This window comes from Kryptolebias marmoratus, linkage group LG17 (assembly GCF_001649575.2).
Source record: "Kryptolebias marmoratus isolate JLee-2015 linkage group LG17, ASM164957v2, whole genome shotgun sequence".
Lineage (NCBI taxonomy): Eukaryota > Metazoa > Chordata > Actinopteri > Cyprinodontiformes > Rivulidae > Kryptolebias > Kryptolebias marmoratus.
In genome coordinates this window covers 22,790,494-22,816,561 of record NC_051446.1, presented here as the reverse complement: position 1 = coordinate 22,816,561, position 26,068 = coordinate 22,790,494, and the positions used below count along the sequence as shown (strand labels likewise).

The window sequence follows — 26,068 nt, the reverse complement described above, 5'->3', positions numbered from 1 at the left end:
CCCTGCCTCCCGTGTCATTATTCACACAGATGGGGACTAAAACTAGATTTCGGGGCTTTCAGTTCCTGTAAACATCGAGCAAACGCCTCCTGACCAGAATCCTGACGGCTCATTAGTTGATTTGGGGTTAAGTGAGAACAGAACATCCAGATTTAGGTTTCACTTTTAACCTCACGCTCACTTAAAGCTCAAATCACCGCCTGGGTTTTTAACAGGGCCGCCTCTACACCTGTCGCTCGCCATGTGCGCCCCTTCCGCCCTCTTTTTCTCTGTTTCTTTGCCTCCTAGTTTTGGTATTTGGTTACATTTCCATCACCCACACTCTGTGCTGCTGCCACCCTCTCGCCATAAAAGAGGGGCTGCAGGATTTAGCCAAGGCCGAGAGACCCGAAACGGCTCGATGTCCTCGTAAAAACGTCTGACCGGATGCAGAGATTCGTATCAGAAGGGTGAGAGGAGAGCGATCGAGCCAGCTGTTCCAGTCAGATAAAGTGTGTGTGTGACGAGTTCGTCGCATAAAACCTGCAGCATTTCAGTGACTCCAGGAAGCTCCACACTGTTTCTGCTTCGTCCTGATATTTAGTTTTTATTTTCTGCCTCTCAGCTGCTGCAGACTTTGTAGAAGTGAAACATCTTCCACTAAGAAGAAAGGTAAGGTCAAGTTTTAATGTTATTTTACTAAGAATTAACCTCAAAAGGGGGAATATTGAAAGAATTTCAGTAACTTTATTGGGTCACTTATTTTCTGTGCTTCAAAAAGACTTGAATGAAACATTCCTCAGGTGGGTTTTAGTTTAGATTTATTTAAAGACATAATTAGATGATTATAAAGTAACTTTTTTATGGAGCAGATGCCGTTTGCTCCACAGGTGTTCGTAAATGTATATTTGTAAAATAAAGTGAAGCTTTAATTCAGGATTTAGTGAAACAAAGAGAGAAAATGTTTCTGTTTTAACATTCTGCATGAATTTTAAATTTTAAACTTTATCTCCAGATCTTTAACTTTATTATTGCTGAGGGAAAAACCGTGAAACGTCAGGATGAATTGGTTATTTTTTTACCGCCCGCCACCGACAGGCGAAGGCAGTGTTTTTATTTTTGTATATTTGTGTTTCTGTGTGTGTTAGCAAAATATTTAAAGACTAAATGAATAGATTTAAGTGAAACTTGCAGAAAGTAATCCTTGGATGTACTTCTACAACTGATTTTGTTTTTGGAGTCAGCCTAATTAAAGATGGCTGCTGAAACTAACTCGTCAGTTTCACAGATATTGAGCAGAAATTCGGGGTGGTAGTAGCTGAGAGTCTCTCTGTTCAGGACGTCTTGTGTTTCTTGTTTTTAAGTTTTGACCGACTCTAACTCTTATTTCTACACATGAGATGGTTTTAGTCTCAAACTCTGGCGTGGATGGCGGCGGGCGATATGCACTCCTGCAAGGACTTATAGGCTTTTAACTTGAAAATCCTCAATAATTAGAGTAAATCTGAACAACCTGATCAGTAAAACTGGAGAGTTAAAGTAAATTAAGTTTCACCACAAAACAAACAAACAAAAATTTTTTTATTTAAAATCTTTATTTTTTTTTACAGCAGCCTTAGTTTGACATCATTACTTCAGTTTATTGTTTTTGTCTTTCTTGACTTTATTCTAAATAAAAACGGAAAAAAAAGACTTGTAACCACATCTGATCAGTAATTTCCTTAAACACTCAAACAGTCGTTCCTGACGTCACAGATTGGTTTAAAATACATTTTTTAATCACTTCCATGGAAAAAACAAACTTAGTAATTAGAATTAAATGCGTGTTTTTTATTTGAGCTTTTATTCTGAAGGTTTTACGAACTTTTAAAGCTTTAAGAGTTTAATTAATGTCTCCGGAAACCACTTTTTTTTAAAGAGAACTTTCTATATGTTGGCAGAGCTTTTAAATTCAGTTCTTTTTTTTATTTGGTATAAATAAAACCCTTCAAAGTAAAACATCTGCATGGGACAATAATGGAAATAAAACTGATAATAAAGTCGATTAATTTGTAAAAGCAACCTGGCAAAAAGGGAAAGTTTTGAATATATGTAAAGCAATTGTAACTACATTTTGTAGCAATAATAATAACAATAATAATAATAAAAATACATGTGAAGTTAGGTTTTAGTTATAATTACTAATCAGCAAATTAATTTAAACACAATTTATTTATAAAATCTCAAAATATCGCTATATTAATCAACAGCTTTTTACTGATTAGCAGTATTTATAATTAACTGCTCAGCATATTTGTTTCGACAAGTTTTTTAGCTTTTAAAAAACTTTTTTGTGCGGTTTCATTGAGTTCGCTCGATAAGTGAAGAGTTTATAAAAACCTGTTTAAACTCGTCAAAGTAACCCTCGGCCGACACTTTTCAGCTCGTCTAAACTCTTCTGAGCCAAACGCCCCGCGGGGAAAGACGAGAAAACCTCAATTTAATTAACAAATAAGAAAGTTTTCCAAACTCTCAGCAGAGTCCCGACACTCGCTCACACGCCTCATTTCCATACCGTCGATCCCACGCTTGGTTCCGCCCACCCCCGACTCTGATTGGCTCGCTTCTGTCAACAAACGCTGGCTCCGCGCCGCTTTTGGCTGCCGCCGCTGTCACTCCTCCCCCCGCGTCTGTATAAGGGCAGCTGCTCGCGCGGCTCCTGTGTCAAACAGAGATGCGTGTATTAGCTGCGAGCGGCGGAAAATTCAGCTTTTAGGCACAATTATGACTGAAAAACTCACTTCATTCCTGGATATTTTTACTCGTTCCGCCTCGTTCAGATCACTTTCTGTTAGTTTTTGTTTGTGAGCTTCATTTAAGTTCAGTTTTCGTCGAACATGCGCTCAGTTTTGCGAGGATTTTGAGATTTGGTTTTTTTTTTTTTTTTTTTTGGCAATAATGCGCCGCTGGGATTTGACTGTTTTCACCCGAAAGGCTTATGGAATATAGCCCGGTTCGCCTCAGCCCGCATGCCTTCTGGTCCGGCCCCGCGAAGAAGAAGCTCGTCCTGCTCAGCATCATGTTCCTAGTCTGGGTCTACATGCTGTACTCCTGCGTGGGCTCCTGCTCCACGGTGCCGGGGCTGCTGGTGGACAGCTCCCGGGCCAGGCAGCGGGAGGCCGGCGGCGGCGGCGGCGGCGGGGGCTCGGANGCTGTCCAAGCCGCAGCCGTGGGAGGACGTGGAGGGGGACTACGAGGAGCCGCCGCCGCCGCCCGCCGGCAGGACCGCCGCCTCAGCCGCCGCAGCCGCCGCGTCCAGAGACCTGCTCACTAACGAGCCGGAGCCCGAACCGGACTGGGACCGGGACCAGAGGGAGCAGAGAGCCCCGGAGCCCGGCACCATGTCCAGCTTCTCCAACGGCTCCGGGAGCAAGAAGCTGCCGCAGGCGATCATCATCGGGGTGAAGAAGGGAGGAACCCGGGCTCTGCTGGAGTTCCTGCGGGTCCACCCAGACATCAGAGCCGTGGGGGCAGAACCGCACTTCTTCGACCGCAACTACGAGAACGGGCTGGACTGGTACAGGTAAAACAAAACCAAATAAAACATTCACATTTAATTTCATCACCAAGCATCAAACTGGACAACTCCTAACGCATCTAATAATAATAATAATAATAATAAATTGCTCTAAAATGATGCAGGTTTGCGCCTAATTGGACCTGTGCCGTGCGCATTATTTGCTATTACAGATTAGCCCTCTTTAATTAACTCCTAATTTTGAGACTGTGTTTGCAGACCTTTGATTGTGCATCTCATTCTAATTCTAAGGTTCTGCGATGTGCAGTGATCTCTGTTGGACGCAGAGCAACACTGCACCTTCAGCCTCATGCGTCTTTCTGGGGGGTGAAAAATACAGTGAATTTCATTTATAACTTAATTTAGACACATTTTATGAAGATCAGGGGTCATAATGATTGTTAATCTGTGCAGCTCCTGCAGGGTGGCTGAACCTCACCCCTCAAATTTCCCACAAACACAATTTCTGCACGTCCTCACAGCTGATTTGAATCCATTTTCTCTTCAAATTTCCCCCTAGTTTGTATTTTAATCCACATCTAAGTGAGCATGTTGGCTCTGTAGGCTTAAATGCTGCCCGAGAAGAGGAGTTTCTGCAGAGCAGAAGCATTTAATGTCTTCAGAAGTCGATAAACTCACTTTTAACCTGTTCATTTCCATCCCAAAGTGTTCATATAAGCAGCGCAGGGACCAACCCTTGGTTGGTCGAAACTCAGTCACATCTTGTTAAAAAGAAGTGGGTTTTGCACAACTTCTCTTAGATTTTAATGCTTTTTTAAAAATTTAATTTGCTTTATGCTTTTTATGACTTGGTTTTATGTTTTATGGCACAATCGAGGTGAAATTATAGCTTTTAGGAATTGATAAAGGATCAAAAAACAAACTTCCAAAGATTCCCCATCTGTGCTCGGCTACTTCCTTCTTTTCACCCATTAAAGAAGCTTTTTTTGTTTTTGGTTTCTACACTGCATGTTGTTGAGGTTTTAAAAATGTCACAAACCTAAAACAAGTCTATCTTATTAGTTGTTTTAATTTAAAAATAATAAAAACAAACATTGAATTTAAGTAGACGATAAAAACACACAACATGGAGTTGAAACCAGCTGAGGTGTTTTTAAAATGAAGAAGCCTTCCTTTTGATTTGTGCGTCGTTTCTTGTCCCCCGCTGAGATCCAAACTTTGATTTAGTGGTTCCAGTTTGAGTTTTCCAGCTTTTTTTTATTTTTTCCTGACGGGCAAGCGTGGAAGAGTGTCTGCAACTTTTTAGGCCGTGAAATCGAACACTTTCTGAATCTCGGGAAGACTCGAAGGTTTCCACGATGGAGTGGGAGCCGTCGCACATGAGTTTACCATTTATCTGGACCCTTTTTTTTTTTCTCTTTGCAGATCGAAAACAAAACATTTTCGAGAACACATGCTGACTTTGTTAAAAGCAGTGGTTGCTTTCCCCTCAGAAAAACCCCAGAAAAGAGAAATTTCTGTAAGGACTTTATGTGTTTCTTAGCAAAACGCCTCATTTGATGATTCCCAACCCTGAATCAGGCCTTATCCATTACTGAGCCTCCCAGCGGCCTCATTAGGACCAGATACTTCGGGCACAGACTTGGAATTTTCCAGACCGAAGCAAAAAATTAGCTTCAAACTGAAATAAACTCCGATCTGATCCCGGTCGTTTATGGAGACGGTGTGTGTGTTCGGGTCTCGGTTGTGCAACTCATCTGTTCTTGTTTGTTCATTTGCACAATCGCCCAGCCGTCCACTATCTTTACCCACACACACACACACACACACACACAGTCACACACACATACATTGAAGGCTGGAATTCCACCAAGTTGAGAAAAAAAAAGGGAGTCAAAGAAGCAGCAGCAGTGGAAGGTTTGGAGTGAAAAGAGGTGGAGAAAACAAGCCTCATTGTGGATTTCTGATGTTCTCTGACAGTTTTTATTTGTGCCGAACACAAACACATGATTCATGCGTTTGACCGAGGGGTCTTTATACCGGGAGGTGCACATTTTCACAGTGAGGTCATGCATGAACTGGCCTGAAAGCACACACACACACACACACACACACACACACACACACACACACACACACACACACACACACACACACACACTTACACGGGGAGAGTCAGAGCTCCTCTGTGACTGAATGTGAACGTCGGGTCGTTGTTGTCTGTTTGCACCTGTTTTATGGTGGTAAAAGTTGGCAAAAACAAATTTTAAAATAATTTAAAAAAAACCCCAACTCTTTCACAATAAAAGCTCAGGAGTAACTGGGTGTTTGACATTAAAATATGCCTGAAAAACAAGAGGAGAAAATCAAAAGATAAATTTAAGAAACATTTAACAGTTTAGCATTTCTTCCAGGAATGCTTATCGCCCGCCAGCTTTCGGTTTTAGACTAAAATTATATGTTTTATGTTTGGAGTGTGTGGTGAGGATGACTCTCAGCTACTACCACACCAAATTTTATCGCAACTCTGTGCAGTTAATTAGCTGCGACGGCCATCTTGAATGGGGTTGACTCCAAAAGTTAATCCGTTGTATGTGTACGGCCAGTGATCACTATCTCAGAGTTTCATTGAAATAAATCCAGTGGTTCATGAGATATTTTGCTAACAGACAGACAGATGCTGTACTCAAAGCATGCGTTGGGGATGACGTTTGGCTGCTACCACACAAAATCTTTTCTCAACGTGTGTGAAACTGATTGAGCTGTGGCCCCCTTTTTGTGTTTGCTAAAGTGGCTTAGCCGTGGCGGCCATTTTAAATCGGATTAGCTGAAGTTTATTACCTCCTGCGAGTTTAAATACAGTAAGTTTGGGTGTTGTGACCCTAAAATGGGGCTGATTAAACAAGGAGAAATGGAGGAAAGTCAAACAGATGATGGTATAATGAAATAAAATAAACAGATAAAATCAAGAAACATTCAAACGGTTTTGTTTGAATAAATGTGTGATCTTATTTCCTCCTCATCCGTCGCTCTGTGGAGCGTGTCGCTCTTTTCATATTCCACGCATCAGATTGCCTCTGAAGGGCCTTTGAAATATTATTGCTGTGTTGTGGTTTTGCTGTCGTGTCGCGGGCTCTGGTCTTTGCTCGCTGTCGGGGGTGGGGGAGGAGGGACGGGGGGAGACGGGGGGAGACAGGCCGGGCCGACGCCGTCGCTCCTCCCTACAAGTGGCTGTTAAACAAGAAGTGCTGCACATGTTGGGGAGGAGATTCGAGGAGCTGGGGTGGTGTTCTATTTGTGCTCGTACTGGTGGCTGTCGACTGATCAGCTCTTGAGTCAAGCCAATACAAGAGGGCCACCACAGCCAAGTGACCCCTGGAAATCAAAATATGGCTATGAGTTGGTCAATTTTACAGCTATTGGGCTGCAATGTGGTGTGGTTGTAGCTGAGAGTCATTCACAGCACCTACTGAAAGTGCTGCTCGCTGCACAAGATCCTGTTTGATAGCCCAGCTGATCATTCGCCAGAACAAAATGGAATTTTAGAGACGCTGAGCTGAAATGTGGTGTGGTAGTCGCTGAGAGTCATCCCCAGCTCATGCTCTGAGCGGGACATCTCACAGCACAGATCGCAAACTCTGGCACCAAAGGCGGCGGGCGATGTGCGTCCCTCCAAGAAATTCCAGACCTTTAATTTCTGAAGTAATTATGTGTCTTTAAGCGTTAAAGTGATCGGATTTAAAATCAAGGTTCCAGCTCCAGTTATTGTCAGGAGACTGGTGGGACGTCTCTCTGATCCACCTTCGGATCTAATCTGTGATGAAACTCTGGAGGTTAACAGATTCTTAAAGTGGCATCAGTAGAAGCTGCTTAAAGTGTTAGAAAAGGACAAGTGAAGCATTCTTCTTCTTCCTAAAAGGGAGGAAAAAAAGGAAATCTTGTTCATCTATCAGACGCCTCTTGCTCTCGGAAGTCTGCCCCGTTTGAAAGCCGTTATCTATCTCCACCCCGTCTGGTGGTGGTTGGGCTGCAGCTCCCGGGCCGTGTCGGGGAGGGGGGGGGACAGTTCTGGATGGGTGCACGTCCTTTTATCTGCTCACCGCAGGGCTGCTCCTGTTTCCACGTAGGTGACCCCATCCTGCTCTGTGTTGCCACCGACCTCCTTCCTTCCTCTCAGTGGTCAAAAAGGGGGCCACCTGGTTCTTTTGGAGTGGCCAACAACAAAACTCTTCCTGCTGCTGTTTTCATACACGGTGGAAAGACTGAGTACACACACACAGCATGGTTCGGACAGGCTCAGCTGTGGGACCACAAATAATCTTCGTCCTCAATCACAGCGACCGCGACGCTCAGACGGCAAACACAAGCGGCGCTGCGGCCCCGGCTCCTCTGGGAGAGGCTGTATTGATTGGTCAGGCCTGATTGGAGGTAATGTATAGAGATGGGTTAAGGGCCTTTGACTGGGGGTCAGACCCACGTCCGCTGGCTGACAGACTCTGTGTGCTGGCCATCTGCAGAGCTGCAGGGAGCTGCAGGGAGCTGCAGGGAGCTGCAGGGAGCTTCAAGCCCCACTGGGGATTTTCTAGTTTTGGCAGCACCATTTTTCAACCTCCACAAAGTTATACAAATGAGGACGTCTTTGGAATAACCTCAGACAAACCGAGCAGTGTGATCAGAGGTTTACATCCACTCATTACAGGGATGAATGTCTTATTAATTTGGGACATTTTATGATTCATTTGGACCATTTTAGGGTGGCATCAACTCCAGTTTTTTTTTTTTAACAAGAATTGAGTCTTTGAACTTATCGTGGATTTTCTCTAATCCACAGCACAAGCTCAAAATTCTGTAAACATAAACCCCCTGATGGAAAAGCGACACCTTCAACCTGCAGCTGCCCACGCAGACGAGCCGAACGCCTCCTGAGAAAAGGTTCAGGTTTTGAGACAAAGATTGAACTATTTGGCTTTCAAACCTTAGAATATTATACAAACTCTTAAGCATGGTGGTGGTAGCAGCATACTGTGGGGTGCTGGGATGTTTAACCAAATGGTAGCATCAATCAAACTTTATAAAGAACCTTTCATACACAAACTGCTTTACAGCAGATCAAAACAAAACTTAAAATTAAAGCAAAAACAACCAAACAAAAAAATTAAAAAAAAAAATCACTGAATCATTTAAATCATCAAGAAGCTGTAAAAGAATTAAACAACAGTAACTAACATGTGGGGACTGAAGGAGCTGAGGAAATGCCTGAGGTAGATAATTAAATAAAAAAATATAAACATGTTTTTAAATCTAAAGATTAGTAAAAACAAAACTCTATAAGAGGAGAAAATTTAAGTTTTAAAGTAAAAAAAAGTTCTGAAAAAATAAATAATACTGAGTAAAATAAGTAGAACTAAATTGCATTTAAGTATAATTCAGTTAGGAGTCCAAAGCAGAGTAAATGATTTCAGTAAAAGCCAGCCTGGACAGGTGACGCCTCGTCGTGGCTTTCAGCTCGAACTTTAGCCACAATCAGACGACCTTTTTTCCCAGAGAACCTGAGGGATCCGGAGGGCTCATAAAGGGAAAACAGCTCTGATAAACAGGTGGGGCTATGACCATAAACAGCCATAAAAACCAATAAAATTCATGCTGTAGTCCTGCAGTTTCAGCGGAGTTGTTCTCGTCTCAGGAAGATCAGGCAGCAGATCCTGCAGGTCCTGTATGTATATCTGTGACCTTGTGTGGAATAGAGGAAATCCATAATGAATTGAAACTGTTGGCCCCAGATTTTGTTTATAAAAATCACTGAAGCTCTTTGTTGTGTAATCACTCCGCTCTGGAAAAATTCAGATAAATCACTAAAAGCCCCAAATTAATAAGACATTCATGCTTTGATGAGTGTGTATGAACTCCTGACCACTTCAGCTTCCTGATTGGTTCCTGATTCCCGGAACTCCTCTGGAACCGAGCGCCCGGCCGTCCAACCATATATCTGACAGCAGGTTCACATCCTCAGCTCCTCAGCCACGACACAAAAAACCCCTGTGCCTCTCTTTCCAGCTCATTCTGTTTTCCACTCTCCAGCTGTGCACTTGTGCCGCCGATGAGTAAGAATAGTGTCACATGTTGCGCTCATTCCTGGGCGGGGTCACGCTGCAGGCCTCGCTGATCGTGCCCCCCTTTGGTCAGCGGAAGAGGACGGAGGCCCTTCTTACCCCCGCTGCCTAAGCTGCCATGGCCTATTTAAGAACACACAGTGACCCGGGGAGGTGAAGAAACAAAAAAAAAAGGCAGCTTTCATCCCCACATTACAGCCGGTTAATAGTGAAAGGAGAGACCTGTGGAGAGGGGCGTGGCAGCGCCGCTCCCTGCTCCCGTTGGTGTCCAGTGACAAGAACCTCCCGCTGAAGCAGAGGATAAAAGAAGAGCCTGGCAGGAAGTGGCCGTCAAGGTTTCACACACTCCTGAACTGAAGATGTAAACAGAAAACCCCCTTTTTTTCCCGGAAAGTGACCCATTGTTTGTTCTTTTTATGGCCTGCTGCCAAAGGTGAAGCAGCTAAGACAAAGTTTGTATTTTAGTAAAATATGTTTTGAACTACTGGATGGATTTAAAGGAAACCTGCAGAAAGTGACGGCCGGATGCACATCTACAACTGATTTAACTTTTGGAGTCAGTCAAATTCAAGATGGTCGCCACGTCTAATGAAAATTAGGCAACACAAAAACGGCTGTAACTCAGTCAGTTTTACAAATACTGAGCTAAATTTAGATGTGGTAGTAGCTGAGAGTCATCCTCAAAACATACTCGCATCCCATGAAATCTGGCAACTCTAAAGCGGAGCATTTAGTAGTTTTAAAATGGAGAAGGGACGATTTTAAAGAGAAACAAACAAGCCTTCCCTCTGTGAATTGTGGGAATTAGTTCCTTTTTTTAACAGGGTGATAATTTGGATTTTGTTACACATGTGAGAGCAGAACCAGACATCCTCCCTCTGGAGGTCACGGTCATTCGTTGCTGCTAAATTAACACTCATCGGCCAATCAGAAAGGTCCACCTGGCGGGGGGAAACGAACACCCTGATCTGGTTTTGTTAATTATTCACCGTTACTCTCGTTAAAGAAGTTGGATGAGTCGACGCTGCTTTCCTGGGGAGAATAGTATTTTAGTAAACCTGTGAAGCTGCACTCACCCCAGGTATAAAGTCCCAGAGGTAACCATTAGAGTGCCGGAGAGTGTTGCTGCCTGTGGGAGAAAGGACACACACACACACACACACACACACACACACACACACACACACACACACACACACACACACACACACACACACACACAACAACCGAGGTCCCCCGAGGTTTCCATTAGCCTGGCAGTAAAAGAGCAGAGCTCATTAGAAGCCCCGAGTCGTCCCTCCGCCCTGGCTGCTCGACACTAGTCACTCTCTCCATTTAGATGTAAGTGCCGTTGGGTTCCCTCATAAGAGCTGTAAAAACACTTCAGCTTCGGCTAAGACAACCTCGCCACACCAGACTTGAAGCCAATTATTGTGCAGCGCGTCCAGTTTGTCTCATTTATAAGTTTGCAATCAGCGGGCAGCCCTGGAAACTCCAGCTACCAACATCTAACGTCATCAATAACGTTCACGTTTTCTGCTAAACAAATCAGAGAAGGAGTTGATGTGCGTGCATCGTTAATTAGTTTGCACTTAGTAAATGCCACTTGTGGCGTGTTTCAGCGGCAGAACTTTGATGTATGACTAAATGTCAGCAACAGTCAGACATGTCCTAAAGCAGGAGGGATGGATGGGTGGTGGCGTTCCCTCTCCAGGGGAAACGTTAGGGATCCATTTTGTGCCAACCAGCAGTGATTGCTTTGCCAGAGCTGCTGAAAGCAAATGTAGAACCAGAGTCATGCAAATACGAGGGGTGGAGGGACGGGAGCCGGAGTTCAGCCACAGGCGTAGGTCATTTCCAGAAGAGGAAACAAAGATGTTGCACCGACTGAGATTTGGGGAAATGAGAAAAAAAAAGAAGTCATATTTATCAGGAGTCACAATCTTTTCCCAAACATGAAGGAAAATGATCTGTGGTGACTAAATTCGAACTCTAACTAACGAACGATGCTGGTTTTTGCTGCCATTGTCTTGCTCCTGTGAAACCAGACAACAGCAAGAGGTGCATCTGACTCCGGACCACCTACTCATTCCTGCAGCTAATCCCTCCCAAATGCATCCTCTGTTATATTGTCTATTTTAATTTCAATCACAAAGCATGAGTCATACTCCATTAAAGAGCATGACGTTCTATGTATATTATAAATAGTCTATTTCTGTCACACAACAAAACAAATGTAGGGTCTGGTAAAGTTCTTTTTTTTTTTAAGTTTATTTTTTAAGTTTATACCTGCAAGCTGCTTTAACAGTTTATATATTTAGTGATAGATTTGCTTTACATTAAACAGGACTTTGAATGTGAAACCTCACTGAGCAAATCCTGCAAAATGAGAAATTTATATATCCATTGTTTCCATTATGATCAATAAAACCAAGAATTTTATTTTTTTCATTTATAAATACTTACCAAACTATAAATTGTTTTAGTTTCATTAGATAACTTGTATATTAAAATAAAATCCAGTAACTCTGCAGCTTCTTGGTGACTTCATTACTTAGATCGATTGTCTCCTGATACCAAATGTGACTCATTTAGGTTACAAACTTTGCAAATAACTTTATTAAACAATGGCAGAATGGCAATGCAAACAGCCTCAAGTTATGTTATTTTATTAATTTCTGATTATTATTTTTTTAAAGAATATTTAAAATGTGCTATCCCCAATCTTTTTACATTTAATGTTATTTTTAATCATTTTCCTGTGACCCTAACTTGATGTTTAATGACCTTAAGTGGGATCCTGACCCCAACACTGACTTAAATAATCCACAGAATAGTGCAAACGTTAATCATTGTACTAAAATTGTAAAAAACAAATGTTTCCCAGTGCCTTTGTTGGTCCCAGAAAAGTTGGAAATGTAATTCTTGTGGCCCAGATGGTCAACAGGCAACAATACCGGACAGAACAGAACAACAAAAACAAAATAAAATGTGATTTTAGAAGATCAAATCAAAATGAAAACACAATTTAGAGGACAAAACAAAAAAATAAACACTAAACCAAATACAACAGCAACATTTATAAAAACATAATAAAAAAATGGACCAACCAATCCAAAAATGTCATTAAATTTAACATGAATGAAATGATCTTTACAGTAAACTACAAAAAATAACAAAGAAATAGAAACAAACATGCTTTAAATACCAAAACATCACAATTTAGACAATCCAACAAATTTTAAATGCTAAGTGTAACCAAAGGAAAGTGATTTTTTTAGGTGGGGGGGGGGCTGTTCTCGGTGCTTTAAGTCATTTTAGGACCAAACAAGTTGTCTCAAACCTGAAGAAAAGTATAGGCTTAACAAAAGGAATTCCTCCCTCTCTGCCTCAGGAAACATCGGGTTCATCGTGACGACTTCCTGACTCGATGTAACTAATTATATGTTGGCCGTCAGATCGTCTTTAGGAATGTGTGAATTATTAACCTGCAGCTGCAGTTTGCGTGTTGAAGGCGAAAATAATAAGCCCAACACACAGGAAGATTGTTTTCTGCTCAGTGAGTGACATACATTAGAGAGGAAATCCCCTTGTATACACACACACACACACACACACACTGTCATACACCCTGTACGAGTTCACCTGTCTTCAAAAAGGTGTGCAGGCAGTTACGGCTGACAGCAAATTCAAACAGGATGCAAAGCAGCTCACTTGCTGCCTCTGTTGCCTCTGTCTCCATGCGTCTCGGGAGTGTGTGTGTGTATGTGTGGGGTGGCGTGCATGTTCATCTCGAGTCTGTTTCATCTTTTATTCATCTTCACTGTAGATAGATCAAGGAGGCCTCCTGGTGCATGTCAAGTGTCAGGAAATCAGTCAGAATGGCTGATTCTGCCCACACAAAATGCTCACCCTCACCCACGCACCAGTCTCCACCCGCAGCTTCCTGTTCTCCTACGCCCTTATTGTTTTTCCTCCACTTCTTTTTTTTTATTCCTTCATGGTTCATCAGTTTATTGCAAACCGGCTGTCATCCACCCTGATGCTGATGGAGCGCTGAAATGTGCAGCTAGCTCCAGGCTAACACCATCGGCAAACATGCTGAGCAAACACAGCGATTAGAGAGGATTACCAGCGCTAAACAAATTCTGGGTCGTATCACTAATAGAGCCTGATTGCCGCGGCATCAAGTGACTCGTTCTGGATCGCGTGTCAAACAAAGTGGCACCAACACGGTGCAATCAATCATCTTTGTTTAAGGCAGAATGCAGCAACATCTTTAAAAGGAAAAGACGCTTCTGTTGTGCAGGAATGCTGTTTCCCACTTCACCAGGGGATGGGAGGCGGTGTGGCTATTTTCTGCACCCCGCCATCCCTTTCACCAACTCTGTTTTATTTATGCCACATGGTGGGCTCCCTCGCTTCACTGCGGGGTTATTAACACTCAGTAATTCCAGGCAGCCGTCTATAGCTGCGTAGCCCCGGTGCGGTTCCAGGCCCGAAAGATCCCTGTGGCTCCACACATTCCCGTTCTGCTTCTCACCAAGGTGCCAAATGGCAACAGATATACTTAAAAAGACATTTTCTGAGCAGGAAAAATGATAGTTGCGAACAAAATTGAATAATTTGGGCTGCCCATCACGAGGCAACCGCGATAATGTCAAGAGAGGAATGTCTTGACCTCATTTAAGTATTTTCAGGACGTGCAGTAACAGAGCAGAGGTGGTTAGCTTTCTGTTTATTTATTCTCTTTTACTAATGTCTGATGTTGCCTCCAAAACCATGGCTGGGTTGAGCCCAAACCAGTCTGGATGGTGTTGTTACCGCAAGTCCTGACTCCCCTTCTTTTTTTCTTGTTGATTGATTGTCTCTGTCACTCACGCTCCCTCCTCTTACACACTCTCTTGCACACACAGACCGTTAGAAGCTCCACTCCAGAAAAATCAGACTACGACTCCCCTGTTTTCGGAGGGAAAACGACGAGTTTAACGGTTTTGTTTACTTGGAGGGTCAGCGGATTCCCATGCCGCGCTGACATCTTGACAGTGTTCAGGGGGTCCGGGGGATTCATTCATCAACCAGATCAGGACTCCAAATCCAGCCTCGGTGTCGGAGTGTCAGAAAGTCAGGGGGTTGTTGCACAGTTGAGAGCCATTTCCTTTTACTCCCTTCCTTTTACTCCCCTATGAAAAAAAAAAAAGTTCTCTGTAGAAATCGTTGACACATTGTGAAACTAAAGAGCGTACGCTACCTGTTTTGGGAGAATTGTATCAGTGCCCAGAGCAGAAAATAGTCTGCAGAAGCTCCAGTCATACTGACAAGCACTTTTGACAACAAGAAATCGGAGGAGGACTCGAGCTGTCAGGCGGCTCTTCTCCTCATAGCTGGATGATATTTTCTGTCCCGCCGTCCAACTCCGAGTGTGTGATACTCGTCCAGTCTGAATTATTAATCCTTTTAGCAGACACATGATTTGGAGGGGCTTCTGCTCAGCCACTCTCCTCAGTTTCCAGTGACACCTTTACTCAGTGAAGCCTGTAAATTTGAAACCTCAGTCTGATCAACTTGATGTGGCTGCAGCAGCGCACGCAGGTGCTAAATATCCACTCAAACAGAGACGTATTAAATGGCAAGCGTGGAGGTATGCACGACTTTCTTTTTGCATCCAAAGACACGTCAGAACAAAACTAATGGCACACATCCATGGACGCGTGGACCCCCTGTCTTTTAGCTCACACTCCTGCAAGATCTCAGATGTAAGGAGGGAGCTCTGGCTCTTCTCAGCCAGGAAATGAACTGTCAGAAAGCCCTGAGTGGCCACATACTAACACCTGGACTTCACTTCAAGTGCTTGAAAGCGAGCGCTCTTCTCTCCTTGTCTGTGTCGGATCGACCCAGATGACCGCGCCGTAAACCATCCCTCTTTATTCTTTCAATTTACAGCCAAAACAGTGCTCTGTGGTTGGAAGCAATGTCAGACTTCAGCCAGGTTGGAGCGTATTTTAAAACGTCTGGCTTCTGTAGGAGCTTAGATGTGACTTTGAAGATATTTAGTGAGCTGACAGAGGCCTGCCTCCCTTAGTAGTCCATAAAGTGTGTGTTGTGTTTAAAGGGATGCAGAAGTGAGGACAATTTTCTGCCTTTCAGCCACAATATCATTGTCTCAACTAGACACGAACTGATTACTGGTTCAAGGTATACCACAGTGTCGAAATGAGTTTTTTCTTATATTGTTCCTACGTTTTAATTGACTCAAGATACCAGAGACCGTTTGTTTTTGGGGGATACCCCAGTCAGTCATGCACTTTCTACTGGAAAAGCAACAAAAAACTCATTAAACTGTATTTTAAAAGCAAACGTTTGGAACAGGCTACAAGAGTTAGCATGTCACCAAGTGAAATAAACAACCAACTATTGCAAGCTTGCTAAGGAGGCTAATAACCAGATAATCACTTAAAAACATCTCATTGTTACTTTACAACAAGAACAGCAAAAAAGGAGTAAAATGAGCACAATTACTTTAGAATTATAAATAAATATAAATAAAACCACATGTTGACTCTGACTCTAAATATTTATTCAGTAGTTTTATACTATTATGTTGATAAATAATGATTATTAAGCAATGTGATGATGTTTTGGCCACTAGAGTGACAATAGTTTACAATTCTGTTTTAAAATAAAACCAAAAGTATGTCCGAATCTCATTTCGGATCATGTCTAGAACACCAAAAAGTCATCGTAATCTGTAAAAACTAATAAACTTTGGTTTTGTTTGCACATCATTCTCAGTTGCTCGTCATCTCCTGTGTTGGGGGGTAATTCAGGATAAGTTTGACTGAGTGAACAACTGGTGATCACTCCTTATTGGCTAATAAGGATCTTGAAGCTCTTTTCTTTGTATTTCCTGAAAATGCCTAAACGTTGGCAACGTCGCTTCATGAGAAGGGCTCGGTTAAGAGGCCCTTGAAGAAGAAAGAGTGCCTTTCAGTGTTTTTATCCTAATTTCCTCTCCCTCTTTCTTCCCACTTGTGAAGTGTCACTTTGCTGTCGGACTTCAAACCCTGATTGCGAGAGGTCGAGTGAACTCCAGAGATCAGAGGGTAGAATGGAGGCTGTGTGTAAACTAAACCCAGGCTTTCCAGCACGTACAGTAAAGTCTTGTTGGATTTATTTAGCTTTTCTTGTGCTGTTTTATTCTGACTCTGCTCACTCTTCAGTGTACGTTGTTGTTACCTCCCGCTGGGAGAAAACATTCACTCCAGGGTCTTCAATCCTTGGAAACAACACCAGCCTTAAATGCCCAGAACATAACTACCACACCCTGTCTTTGCTGCCAGATACAAAATGTCCCCTGATTTGTCTGCATTTAAATACACTAACCCTCATTTGAGATTCAAATGCTTTTCGACATTCAGACACGTGAGACAATTGAAAACCTTTTGTATCAAACAGAAAAATCGACAAATGGCTTTTTTGCTTTTGTCTGCGAGCAAACTAGTTATTTTGTCAGCAATGCTGTGACACAGGCAGCTGGGTGGCAGCCCGTTATCATCAAATCAAACGTGACAGGAGGGAGGCAGAGGCATCAGACAGAAATAACCCGTTTCCTGCCTCCCATTTAGCTCCGACAGGGATGAGGACTCTTTAAAACACGGGCCAAAGGGCGACTCTGCCGGCCCAGGTTTGATGCCTCTGCTGTTTGTCTTATCACTGCTTTCGACTTTCAGCTTGGAAATATTCTCAGTGGACGAAGATGTACTTAAAGCAAATGGAGGCAAAGAAGGTGCTTTGTGTGCTGATATTAGTTATTGTTTTGTTTTTTTCCCAGACTAGACAGTCGGACCCTGTGGAGTTAGTCGTTGTTATCTAAGAGGAACAGGGTGCTGTTTGCAGGGTAATTTTGGCACACGCTTCACTTAAGAGCTCTCCAAAAGGCTTCTCTCTTGAGGTTGAAGGATGGAGAAGTGCTCCACTCATCTGAGCAATGAACTCTCCCCCCCCCCCCTTTTTTTTCCTCCTCCACTATCTGCCCCTTCTTTACCCTACCCCCATCCCCGCCCCTCTGCCCCGACCACTGCCCCGTTCACCCCTCCGCTCAGGGACAATGGTCCACTTTGAAAGAAAAGCAGGAAGAAAGAGGAGCCCGGTGTCACAGAATTGCCTGTTTGCTGACGGAATCTTTAAAAGCAGCACCTCATAAATCAAAAAGGAACATAATAGTCATTGTTTCTCCAAGAGCTACTGAAATTCCCCCTTCTTCTCCCCTTTTTAGGCTTCTTTGGCAGCAAGAGTGGGCTAAGTCAGGGGTGGAGAGTTTTTATTTGAGGGGGTTCTTTTCTTGACGATTTGGCGCTTTTTAAGAGTTTCCTCACCACTTTTCTTTCTCCCTTGCTGTCAGACCGTCCCCGTGTTTTATGCTTCTGCAACCCCCAACACTAGATGTTTTCTTTTTTTTTTTTTTTAAAAAAAGAATCATTCCCCAAGCTTGGATCAGCATAATCTGTCACTATGCACATTGTATCTGAGGCCTCCACCCTATCTCCACGCTGCATTGTCGTGTTGAAATCGGATTATATGGGGAGCCATTTGCCTTCTCCTTTCGGTCATAGACACTGACAAAAAGCTCACAGGCAAAATCACCATTGTGCATCAAGAGAAAGACAAATAGCATACAATATGAGTCAAGCGTGTTTGGTTTGAACACCTTGTATTAACAGTTTAAGGTTGTGTCACGTCTTTTTTTGATAGTGTACACGTGTTTGCTTTTTTTTTTTTTTTTTAATTTTTGTCTCCAGGAATGGTTTGCCAGATCTGTCATGCTCCTGGATAAAACCACATGCAGGATCTGTTTTGATTTCAATGGGCTATTAATGAGCTTCTGGGAACAGAATCGCATTCCCTCTGTTTGCTCCATTCATCCCTCCGATGTGTCAGCAATCAACTTGATGTTATCATAATTAGATCACTGGCGCTGTGCGAGGATTACACAAATCTGCCAACACCATTTCCATAAAACGTTTTATTGGTTACCTAACGTTACCTTGGATGCGTTCTCTTTTCCCTCTCTTTATAAGGAGGTTCCTGCACGTGGATACGTGCATTTCCAGAGAGCCGATGTTCCATGAATTAGCCATGAGCTAGATGGACATGAACTAGATTCCAGCTTTTACTGCTTTTTTTTTCAGAGAAGCAGGCGAATCTCCTGGGAACAATTTCAGGTTACCGGGTGCACAGGAAGTGTCCATCTTTGAGCTTTCAGTTTGTAAACACTTTGATCACAACAGATCTGAATGTCGTATCAAGCTACGAAGAGAGGCTTCAGGGTGCAACAGAAATCTTATCTGTTAGAGTGAGTTCACCCTGATAGATCAATGCTCCGTTCTCTCTCCCTGCCTTCGTCTTTTCCGTTTGTTTGTTGGTCCACGCCTTTTATTTTAATTTTTTTAATTTTTTGAGCGTCTGAATCAGGTCTGAATACTGACTGAAGTAGCCTTTTTTATATGGATCAGACAACTAGTGAGGCAACAGAGCAGAGCAAATGATGCTCGCTGGCTTGTTGTGAATTCTGCTGACAATTACCTGCTGTTTTCCTCGGATTACATTAACTTTGCTTTAGGAAGCCTGAAGTCTGATTGATATCTGGTTCAATTTTAGGTTTCTGTTCTGGGCTGCAGTTCATGTGCAGCATCTTTCATGTAATGGTCTTTTTAGTCTATAATTTGAGGCACTTCTCTGCTCTGAGAGCCAGAAATACTTTTGATCCCATGTAGATCACGCTGGCTGGGCTTCTTCCTGGTGCTGGTGCCAGAGTGGGAAAGGTGATACCCCTCCCGATGTCAGTCAGACCGCTTTTATCGCCTTCACCATAAATTAGCCTCTACGGTTTGCCACCAATTCTGAAATCTAATGCTGAGAAAGCACTTTTCCTTCAAAAGCAGTTGCTCTCAAGTACCACTTGGTTCTGTCTGCATGTGTGTAAAAGGACCACCACCATCAGTCAGCCTTTTCCTATTTTTTTTTTAATTCCTGTAACAAGCTTTATCTTCTTTAAGAGTGTTTTTATGTGTGTGTGTGTCCATATTTGGCTGGCTCCAGATCTGAGTCTGCAAAGCGGATTGAGTGTTGTTGAACCTAACATTCAGTAGTGAGGGTTGGGGGGGAAAGGGGAACACAGCAGAGAAAAATCAAACTGTGACATTTACACATTCATTCAGAATTATTTACAATAAACATGCCAAGAAAGTAACGGTAACAATCTTTGAGAAGGTAAAGGATTAAGGGTAAGGTGAGGAAACTTGGCTCTTAATCCCTAATATGGTTAAATTAAGGCTTTGTTGAGTTTGATTGCACTGTACATGAAGTTTTTCTGTGTTTTGTCAGAAGTGAGCTGTCTATGAGTGACTGAGCTTGTTGGTGTTGGAGAGCTGCCTGCGCTAATAGCTTTACAGCCCTATAATAAGTCCAAACAGGCTCAGTGAGTCATTGATTGCAGAATGACATACACTCCATCAACTTGATTACATTATGCAAGACTTTTCTCTGATTTTACCTCTCCTAATCCTCTTTCTGTGTCCTCTTTCTTCCTTTTTTTCCCCCCTTCAGGGATCTGATGCCAAAGACCCTGGAGGGCCAGATCACCATGGAGAAAACCCCCAGCTACTTTGTGACCAGAGAAGCTCCAGCGAGGATCTCCGCCATGTCCCGGGACACCAAACTAATCGTCGTAGTGAGGGACCCGGTCACTCGAGCTATCTCAGACTACACGCAGACTCTATCTAAGAAGCCTGATATTCCCTCTTTTGAGAGCCTCACCTTCAAAAACAGGACTACGGGTCTCATCGACACCTCATGGAGCGCCATCCAGATCGGCATCTACGCCAAACACCTGGACAACTGGCTGCAGTACTTCCCCATGGAGCAGATCCTCTTCGTGAGCGGCGAGCGTTTGATCAGCGACCCGGCCGGAGAGCTGGGCCGGGTCCAGGACTTCCTGGGCCTCAAGAGGATCATCACAGACAAACACTTTTACTTCAACCAGACTAAGGGATTCCCGTGCCTCAAGAAAGCAGAGGGCAGCAGCAAGCCCCACTGCCTGGGGAAAACCAAAGGGCGCACCCACCCGAACATTGATCCTGAGGTGGTGCAGAGGCTACGGGACTTCTACAGACCCTTCAACATGAAGTTCTACCAGATGACCGGACATCACTTTGGTTGGGATTGAAGTAGAATTTGTGAAAAACATTCTTTTCTTTCTTTTTTTTTTTTTTCTTTGTAATTCATTGGCAGGAAGTGGAAATATTGCTATATATATGTAAAATGTACAGAAATCTATTTTATAATAATTTATTTTTATTTCTAAGCAATTAATTCACTAAGCTGCCTAACCAGATTTGTGCATAACATCTGACACACATGTTGTTTTTAACATTCCTCATCTTAGTTTTTTTTTTTTTTTTGCTTGTTTGTTTTCTCCACTCTTGTGGTCCTAGAAACTCAGCAAATGCTGCCTTTTAAACTGGGCCAGATAATAGAGAAGCAGCATATTACGGGTACAGAGTGCTCACAGAGAAGTGGAGAACACGGATCCATGTGCATCTTGTAGTTCCATCGTTACCTTCATCCTCACATTTAGTGTTTCGCTTCATTTCTGCAATCCGGTTTTTGTGCGCTGGCATTGGTCTCATGTCCCATTCCACTCAATAACTGCTTGATCAATAAGCCTAATTGATACTCATTGTGTCACTCATGCTTAAAGTATACAGCTGCCCTTTCATTCTCGGCGCTCCCGCTGCCTGCTCTAATGAACGACCCATCCATCAAACGGTAAATCCCATCTCGGACCACATCAGGCTCCATGTTAACATTATGCTAATCGGGTAAAAGGTAACTGGCAGATCGATCGAGCTCCCGCTTTCTAACTCTTCCCAACCCCCACATTAGAAGCCGTGCTGGCTCAGAGCCAAACTCTTGCCCTATCTGCTCAGTTCAAAGGTCACACAAAGTCTCAATCAAATTTCCTTGAGAGATATTTGATTTGTTGAGGAGAGGAAAGCTGGATTTCAGCGGGTCGGGAAGGGTTCCTGGAGATGGGAAACCTTTGCGTGAGGCTGCAGAGGCATATCTGCTGGGCATCTGGCATAAAGATAGAAGAGATGACAAAATGGTTTTGCCTCAGTGAAATGGCACTATTTCAAACAGAAGACGTCCACCAGGCTTCCTCTTTGATCCCAAACTAAAGAGATCAAAAGAACACGAACAGTTTTCATGAAGCAGGAATGATCTCAGGCTAGAGTCTCTAACCTCTGGTGTCATCAGAATATCTCATGAGCCATCATGCACGGCCTATTTACTTTATGCCTTATCCACCCTCGTCATCCTCTCATTTCACCTTCCCACAACAGATCCTAAATCTCATCTCGTTGCCAAAAAAAGTATTTTCGGTTGATATGTTTCACACTATTTAGTTTCTGTTTGTGCTTTCCCCCTGCATTGCCCCTTAGCTTTTCTCTTTCTACTTGAATTCTTGATATGCAAGAGGGAGAAGGTGTGCGGTTATCAGTCTTTCATGTGATGTCTTTGCAGTGGGTGGAATCCATGTTACAGTATGATATTCTGTGCAAAACTATGCTATGCACGCTTAGCGTGGTGGCCATTATGTAAGTGCTGGCATAATGGGAAGGGATCATCAACATCCAGAGAAGGGTTTTATGGTTTTTATGTAGAGCCCAGACTGAATGTACTCAAGCTATGCTAACAGAGATCGGTTTTAAAGTTGTGCCTCTTTGAAGGGGAGGTTTGGACATTTTCAAGTGGGGTTCTGTGGAACGGTTATGAACAATTGATGTACTTCCTGTTGTAGATGGAGTTAAAGTTTGACAGGGTTGACCAGCTAATGGTTACTCCAAATGTGGCCAAGTCCAAAGTGGGTTGCTGCCTCTTAAACCCACTCCAAATTCAGAAATTCCATATCGGTTCATTCAAATGCTTTTTTTTATAAACCTTTACACCATTATTCTTTTAGACGATTTTAAAATATGACTCCAAGCTGCAGATATCCAAGATGGCGTAGTCTTGATTCTACGTTTGTCAGATTCCTCCATATTTGTTTACAGACTACAGCCAGCTTATAGGCCAGTCATGTGACTCATTCCATATCAAGATATCTGGAAAACTACTGTAGTAACCTTTTCAAACTACATCATTTCATATAGTTTAAGATAACCTTTTTTTGTTTACTTTGAAACTTTACAATCAGTACCTTTAACACTAGTATCGCTCTGTACTAATACACAGGTTTATAAAACTGCGTTTGCAACAACCACTATGAGATTTTTGGAGCTTGGAGTCATTTTCAGATGGCCACTTTGGTCGCCATTAGCTCATCTTTCCTGTCAGCCCTAATTTTTTATTTATTTTTTAATCCAAATTGAAGTCGATCTATTCAAGAACAGTTAAGATATTGTTCATAACCTCTCCACAGAACCCCACTTCAGAATCCCCAAACGATCCCTTTAACCAACACAATTAGCCAACGTCTTTCCCTTGTTTTCCAGTTGAAACCGGCCACCACAAACCAACAGCTGTTAGCCGAGGAGATGGAGGCTGTTACACTGTAGTTTTTGTTTGTTTTTAGTGCTTTTACTTTCACTCTACCTGAGTGACGAGAATCTGTGTGGAGAACGCCTTCATCCCCCTCCTCTCTCCTTAGTGCAATGTTTGAGTATATTAAAAAAAAAGCATTTATTAATGACTTCTCATAACAAACTGTCACATTCTGGAAGGAAAGTCGTTTTCCTAAAAAGCTTAAAGGAGTACTGCATTCAATCTAAGGATATCTAAAACAAAAAAAAAACCTTTGCAGTCATGGGCGAACTCCATTTTGCTGCATTGGTTATGGTTGAGTTTTATTCAACCTCTTTTGAAATCTAAAAACTGTTTGAAAATGTTTCTTATCTGCATATAATATGTATTTAGACTTAGCAGATCTGTATGTGAGAAAAGGAGAAAGACATGAAAATCAAGTATTTTGTGGTATGTACATCAAAGGAATTAATTTTACACAAAGCAAAATGGAACAGATGTTTCCAGATGATTCAGTAAAGAACATTCATAATATTTCTTTGTATGAAGAAATAAATAAAAAAAATATATATTTTACCAAAAATTCTTGGTGCTGACTTTTATTTCCCTGATTCTTTTTGTTGTTTGAGAAAAATGGGCTTTCTAATAATTGGTGAAACCTCTGAAATAGATATAGGTTAAATTTACTTATATCTTTAAAGCTGAAACCTTTGCAGTTAGAAATGATTTCACACAGATTTCACCTAAAGCCATGAAAAGGGGGTGACCATGTAAATGCATATGTGTGTTAGCAGAATATCTCATGAACCATTCGATGGATTTTATTTATTTGATGCATGCCTACAACTGGATTCAGCCTAAATGAAGATGGCCGTCTCAGGTAATCAACCTTAGCAGACACAAAACACGTCTACAGCTTGGTCAATGTTACAAATATTTTGCCAAAGTTTGGTGTGGTAGTAGCTGAGAGTCATCCACAACATGTCCTCTGGGGGCTAACAGATCAAGTGACATTTTTGTTTAAAACTCTGGCATGAAATATGGTGGGCGTTATGCAACTTCACTTGGTTTATAAGCGTTTTCTTAGAAACAAAGTGTCCATTTTAATGTAAAATTTATCTAAATGTTTACTTAATCATAGTTCTACTAATAAAGATACACTTTTTTTAATTTTATGAATCCATTCATATAGTTTTAGCTTTTACTGGGCTAGTCCATTCGAGTTTTTACACAGAAATTTAGTTTCTGCAAACCGTACAAGCACTCATTTGAGAGACGCAGCTACAGTTCCTGCCCTCCGCTGTGGAGCCGATGCCTTGCCAAAAGGCACCTCAGCTGCAGGAGAGTACTCACAGGGAAACAAACCAGCAACCTTTGGGTCACAGGCAGTCTCTCATGGCAGCTCAAACCTATTCATAGCTCCAGATCTTTTTGAATTTCATGCAAAGTTAAAGATAAAACCTAAAACCACTTTTGTTTTTAGTTCCTTCAGTGCTGGCGCTATGAAAGGATTAACAACAACAAAAAATCCACCACATTTAAAGAAAACATACAGGTGGTGTTTTGTGGAAAAGGCCTCAGTTTGGACAGGTCTGACAAGCTAACGGCTAATTGAAACTCAGCTAAAGTGCAGTGTTGAAACAGCTCCAAGCTCCAAAGTTTCATAGTGGTTCACTATTTTATAAGCCTTTTAAGCTGACATCAATTTTGTGTCACATTCTTATTTAGATGGATTTTATTATTTACAAGTGCAAAAAAAAAAAGGAAGCTGTAGCACTTCCGGTGCAGCATGGTGTCATTTCCTGTAGGAAAACATAATTCTGATTTTATAAACCTTTAACTTTTAGGTTTTTTTTTTTAGGTTAACCCTTAACTTTTAACCTGTTTTAAGTCTTAGCTGCTTCTGGACAATCTGTTGGCTCTTTAGTGCTCAGTTTCTGAAAACCGAGGCTATCTGGTGGATGTTCCCAATGTTTCCACTGGAACCCCGTGTCAAAACGTCTGAAATACTCCTTTAAGGGAACGCGGTGAAGATATATTGGCTGCTGCTGCGCATGCGCCACACCTGACCGTTAGAAATCCACGGTAAAATGAGGAAGCTGATAATTTTTTTTTTTTAATTAATTTTAAAGCTAGCCCCTTTGCAGGTGCAGTTATGAAAGTCGTAGATGAGTTTGGTGATATTTCGACGAGCAGTTGGTGCTTTCATCATCGTGACGTCACATGAGAGCCACACAGGTGCTCTTCAAGTTATTTTATGGATTTATTCATTTATTTGTTGACAACTTAATCCGTGGGAAGCTGGGAACCACCTCTCCACACCGTGCAGGTAAGCTGCTGATCGTGTTAGCATGAATGTTTGCTGGTTTTCAACCATTTTCCACACATTTTACGACGATTGAAGCTTCAGAGCCTTAATTAACGTGATTGACAACACCTGTGTTTACCTGTGTTTGTTGGCGGACTTGTTGCGATAAACACTCTTTAAAGTGTAAAACATGCAGTTAATCTGTGTGATAACGCCTCAGTAAATATACTTATTAGTTTGTGAAAGTCAGCAGGGTGATATTGACATTTCCATTTAAATATCACACACAGTGTTTCCACAAGATGCAAATGAGCTGCTTCTGTTCTTCTACTGTTTCTGCACTACAGACCTTTTGTTTTAAAACTTTGCTGCACAGAGAGCCTTTAAGTGACACAACTAGTTGCAGTACTTTGGGGTTTATTTTGCCTCTGTGGGATCCATCCTGTTTGGGGTTGCAAGGTGTCTTTTATTGCTGCTATTAAGTTATTTTTCTTTTTGAATAATCACACATTTTCTGGCAGGGGGATCTTGGTGTGTACTTGCTCAGTAATGGATGTTGTTGAACCACAC

At 42.3% G+C, this 26,068-nt stretch overlaps 1 protein-coding gene and 1 long non-coding RNA gene across 4 annotated transcripts in view; both read left to right on the top strand.

Annotated features, from left to right (window-relative positions):
- The first annotated feature begins 2,668 nt into the window (after positions 1-2,668).
- hs3st3b1b (heparan sulfate (glucosamine) 3-O-sulfotransferase 3B1b) lies at positions 2,669-23,773 on the top strand. Its single transcript, XM_017437855.3, is given in 3 exon segments — positions 2,669-3,147; positions 3,149-3,541; positions 20,212-23,773. Coding segments are annotated over 3 exon segments (1,203 nt in total). The 5' UTR covers positions 2,669-2,956; the 3' UTR covers positions 20,831-23,773.
- Positions 23,774-25,219: 1,446 nt separating this feature from the next.
- LOC112451426 overlaps positions 25,220-26,068 on the top strand; it is a 160,062-nt gene continuing 159,213 nt past the window's right edge. For all 3 annotated transcript variants that reach the window (XR_003040243.2, XR_005234342.1, XR_003040245.2), the window contains exon 1: positions 25,220-25,519. This is a non-coding gene — a long non-coding RNA (uncharacterized LOC112451426). The remainder of the gene's footprint in view (positions 25,520-26,068) is intronic.